This window comes from Odontomachus brunneus, unplaced genomic scaffold (genome assembly GCF_010583005.1).
Source record: "Odontomachus brunneus isolate Ranch 3 - 2012 unplaced genomic scaffold, Obru_v1 Obru_scaffold_101, whole genome shotgun sequence".
In the NCBI taxonomy this organism is placed as follows: Eukaryota; Metazoa; Arthropoda; class Insecta; order Hymenoptera; family Formicidae; genus Odontomachus; species Odontomachus brunneus.
The window spans coordinates 687,289-692,347 of NW_022639551.1; the positions used below are offsets into that span (position 1 = coordinate 687,289).

At 31.9% G+C, this 5,059-nt stretch overlaps 1 protein-coding gene across 2 annotated transcripts in view; it reads left to right on the forward strand.

The window, feature by feature from the left end:
- LOC116848855 (F-box/LRR-repeat protein 2-like) overlaps nucleotides 1–5,059 on the forward strand; it is a 10,473-nt gene that overhangs the window by 2,681 nt on the left and 2,733 nt on the right. For both annotated transcript variants that reach the window (XM_032825400.1, XM_032825401.1), the window contains exon 2: nucleotides 3,594–3,797. In XM_032825400.1, the coding sequence (XP_032681291.1) occupies nucleotides 3,680–3,797 (118 nt within the window). In that variant the 5' untranslated portion in view covers nucleotides 3,594–3,679. The remainder of the gene's footprint in view (nucleotides 1–3,593; nucleotides 3,798–5,059) is intronic.

The following is a 5,059-nucleotide window of genomic DNA, read 5'->3' on the forward strand; positions in this document are numbered from 1 at the left end:
TATAACTCGAAAAGTACTCAATGAAGAAACATTTCATTACAATGTTTTGGAAAGCTCTCGAGGTCAGCTACAAGAATATGTAATAAAAAATAGGGGATGCCGTTTAAAAAAATTGAGGTGACTTTCAAATAATTCTTCAAGGTCAAAGCAATGGTACCATCTTATGGTCCCCTCGAAACCAAACAACTTTTGTCTGATTTGTAAGATTTGTCTGATTTGTAAGACAGTAAGATTTTAAAAGGCAATTTTGATAGTAAGATTTGAAAAGGCAAACCTGCCTTTTCAAATCTTACTGTTACTTTTTTATGTATATAAATATTTATAAAATATTTATATAATATTTAAAAAAAAATAATTTGAAATAAATATTTATGAATCTTTATTATAAATATTGTGTGCTGTCTCTGGATAAACCGTTAAAACATATATAAAACCGTTCTCTAACATATTCTGAATTTTGTTTTATCTTGGACAAATATCAAAAGTCTATAAGATATACTGATGAGGATATCCGTTTCATGTTCAAAATCGGATGTCTTGTGGACGTCCACTTCATATCCCTGGACAAAAGGATGTAAAATGGATATGAAATTGATGTCCTATGGATGTCTTGTGCTGTCTGGGTGCATATATCATGCGTATACAATATAAATTGTATACAATGTATACAATATAAATCGTCTCTCAGTTAAAGTGACAGTGACGAAGTAGGTAAGGTGAACGACCCAAGAAGCAGAGGTCTTAAGTTCAAATCCCAGCATAGTAAACAAATGTTCGAAGTACAATTTAAATTGAATTAAGTAGCGTGTGAAACAACCCAGACAGCACAATGTCTAAAGCCCGTATCAGACTATGGATTAAGATTGAGATTGAATTGAAAATTGGTCAATCAGAGGAAAGTTCACCAAACTTGAGCCTAATGAATTTTGCTCTGATTGGCTTAATTTTAATTCAATCTCAATCCTAATCTATAGTCTGATACGGGCTTAAGGTTGGTATTCATAATCAGATCTTATATTTAAGATTGCTTAAGTTCATCTTTAGATACTCTGTAGCCAATAAAATAACCCGTACATCATCTAAAGATAAACTTAAGCGGTCTTAAATATAAGATCTGATTATGAATATCGGCCTATAAGTGGGACATAAGACGTCTTTAATAGCGTGTTCGACTGGCCCTGGGTTAATCGCTTCGAGAGCGATTAATGACGTCATAAATCTCTACTATCATAAAGCTTATAAGTATTTGTTTGACCAATAAACGCAGATTGAATAACCCTGAGTGGCTTAACCCAGAGCCAGTCGAATATGCTATAAGACGTATTTAAGTTGTCTTTAAGGCAAGTTTATAAAGTATTGTCTTAAAGATGTCTTAAAGTTGCCTTAAAGATGTCTTGACTATAGCCGGTATTCATACTCGAATCTTATTTCAAGATCGTCTTAAGTAATGTCTTAAGATGCGAATACGACTCTGTGATTGGTTCATGACATCTTAAGACAGTACTTAAGTTGATCTTAAATATAAGATTTTAAGACAGTACTTAAGTTGATCTTAAATATAAGATCTGACTATGAATACTAGCCTATGACTCGATTTTGGACATTTGTGACGTCTGGGAAAATGGAAAATTTAAGAAAAAGTCAGGAAAAGAGAAAAATGTTTATATTTTTATAAATATAAATGTTCTGTTCATATTCTTTCGGAATCTTCTATAAACATTCATAACTTAATATATAAAATATTCGGTAGATTATTCTATTCACATTCTGAGAATATTTAAATTAGTGCCATTCGAATGTTCTACGAACACACAATGAATATATACGAATGTCCTATGGAATATTCCAAATATTCTTGAAGAATATTCTTAAAATTTTCATAGGATTGTCTTGTGCTATTTGGGAAAGAGCGTTCAGCAAAACATCTAAACTGTTGCAATGTATCATTAAACCGTTTACAAAGCGCTGAGTTCTGCTGAACGCAGCCCTGTGGTCTGTTCTTTTTAGCTGCATTGCTTAACTGGTGCAATAAGTTAAAGTAAGACAAGTATATTTTTTCTCACTCTAACTTATTGCACCAGTTCAGCAGTGCAGCTGAAAAGAACAGATCATAAGTATTCCTTTTTCTAGTCGACTCACGTGGTACGAAAACAATAGCTACGCTCATTCCAGTTTGATCAGAGTTTGCTGCACACAAATTATATATTTTGTATCAAAAATTTTTATATTTTAATTATTAAGTTATGATATAATTTATGTAGATTGATAATACTTTTTAATTTTTTACTATGGTTTATTTAATTGTTAACTATGGTTGTTACTAAGAGTGGAGTCTTATGGCACGTATTTCCGTATACCGCGTAAGGGTGCGTTTAAATGGAGAAAGAAATAACGCAACGGAACAATTAAGCTGAAGTCCCATAGCATGTATCTTCCGCGTACCGCGTAAAAGCGTAATCAATAAATTGCGACGTTTAGTATTTCTGTTGGAACTTTTAAAAGAATAGAAAGATGTGATTGGTTACGCGGTTACGCATCAAGCGAAAATACGTGCCATGGGACTCCACCCTTACGGGGAAAAGAGATATAATGGACATCAACCAATCAGAATAATTCCGCTTTTATTCCGTTCCGTTGTGTGATAGGTGGGTTTTATATGGCACGGAACAAAAACGGAAAACATAATAAATATTGTGTGCTGTCTGGGTCTGCTCAAACATTTCTTTCTCGTTTACCTTCATAATTTCACGTTAACTTTGAAAATATTTTATATTTCAATAAGTTTGTATATGTTAACGACTAAAACACATTTAGGTTAAGATGTGTTTATTTCTTTAAAGTCTGGTTGTACCAACATTATTTTAGCTTTAAGCAAAACTTAAACATATATCTATCTTTATCTTTCTTTCTAAATGAATAAAGACAGATGTATATTTAAATCTTGTTTAAAAATAATGGTGCAACCGGGTCTAACACTTACATATCAATAAAATAAAAATATATCTTTAATTATCCATATACATTTGCAGAATACAAGTTAATTATAATAAAACTTACAATGTATGTACTTTTCTATTTACTTCTCAATATTCATTACTTACGAAGCGTGTAAATATCTACGCAACATTCGTGCAAGTTTCTCTTCATCCGCTAATCCGATCCGTATCCCACGGACACGATTTAGTAATTCGATTAGCCTAAGGAACTTTTTCTCTAGACAATTTATATCACTGTGATTAATCCAATTGGAAATCCGATTGCTACACGTAAACATCCCTTTATTTAATGGTGCATCCACCATAAAATAAAAAAAAACAATATCATATATCTCTCTTGAAACCGATCATTGATCTGAGAAATTAAATACATTTTTTTATTTTTTATATATTTAAGCGTTTCACCATATAAATTTAATTATTTAAATGTCGGACTCTGTACATAGTTTAGTCATATATAAAAATTTGTGCTTGCATGGTAAGACTTTAAAATATAACTGCGACTGTATGGTAGACGATCTCTTAGAATTTTGAATGATGAGCTTGATGAAACTGAATAAGATTGTATAATAGAACAGACCCTATAAATAATTGCAGGTTTGATTACAAGAAAGCAAAAGAGGCTACAAATAATTGCAAACCTAATTACAAGAAAACAAAAATTTCTTTAAGAAAAGATAACCATGGAAGAGACTCAAGTATATGATTTTCAAAATGCACCTATTAATATACTGAACGATGATTGCTTAAAACATATTTTTCAATTTTTACCAATTGTTGACAAAATCCGTATAGAAAGAGGTAAGAAATTCAACAAATATAATTTACAGTTATTTCTATTGCTCAGATAGATATATTTCTTTATATTGTCTGCTGAGTGATTATATTTATACTATTATGATCAGGGTTGGGAACGTTACTTTTTAAAAGTAACGTGTTACCGTTATCGTTACTTGCGGTAAAAAGTAAGTCGTTACCGTTACTCGTTACTGATTCTAAAAAGTAACGCGTTACCGTTATTTGAAAAGTAACGATAAAAAAATCGTTACTTTCCGTTACTTTTGAAAAAAAAAGTTAAAATCGGCTTATAAAACAGTAAGAGAGGCAGTACATAAATTGTACATATATAAAAACAAAATATAAGATATTTAAACGAGAAGCACACATTCTTGCATAACAACATAAAGCCCATTCTACATTAGTCGCAAATCGCAAAGTCGCAAAGAAATTGACTATCATGAAGAATAGTCAAGTATGATTGGTCAATTTCCTTGCGATCTTGCGATTGCGACTAATATAAAATGGCTTTAGAGGCGCCGCACACGAGTTGACATAACAATACGTAAGACGTACTGTAAAAATGGACCAATTACAATCGAGTATTCACCGAAATGGCGACCTTACGGTTCGACGATACTCAAAGTGATTGGTCAATTCTTACGGTACGTCTTACGTTACTGTTCGTCAATTTGTATGCGGCGCCCCTTAAGCGTAGTCTACAATGAGAATTTAAGCCATAAAATTTAAGCTTTAAGTCCTAAGCCGTAAGAAGTTGACCAATTACAGTCAATTATAAGAAAAATAATTGACTGTGACTGATCAATTTCTTACGACTTAGAACTTAAAGCTTAAATTTTATGGCTTAAGTTCTCATTGTAGACCACGCTTTAGAGGCTTTCTACAATAAGCAATAAGTTTTAAGTCGCAATAAAATTGACCAATTACAGTGGATTATTCTTCTAATAGTCGACTATGATTGGTCAATTTAATTATGACATAAAATTTATTGCTTATTGTAGAATGGGCTTTACGGAAACCAGCACATGAATTGTTTATCGTGTGCAAACTTTCGTCGCGTGGCAAGCGTTGCCACGATCTGTGTACAGAAACCACTATAGTAAAAATGTAACGATACAAGTAACAATGAATTTCGTTACTCGTTACTAAAGAAAATGTAACGCCGTTATTTTTTCGTTACTGATACAAAAAAGTAACGGCGTTACCAAATCGTTATCAAAAAAAAGTAACGAAATAGTAACGTCGTTACAAGTAACGCGTTACTT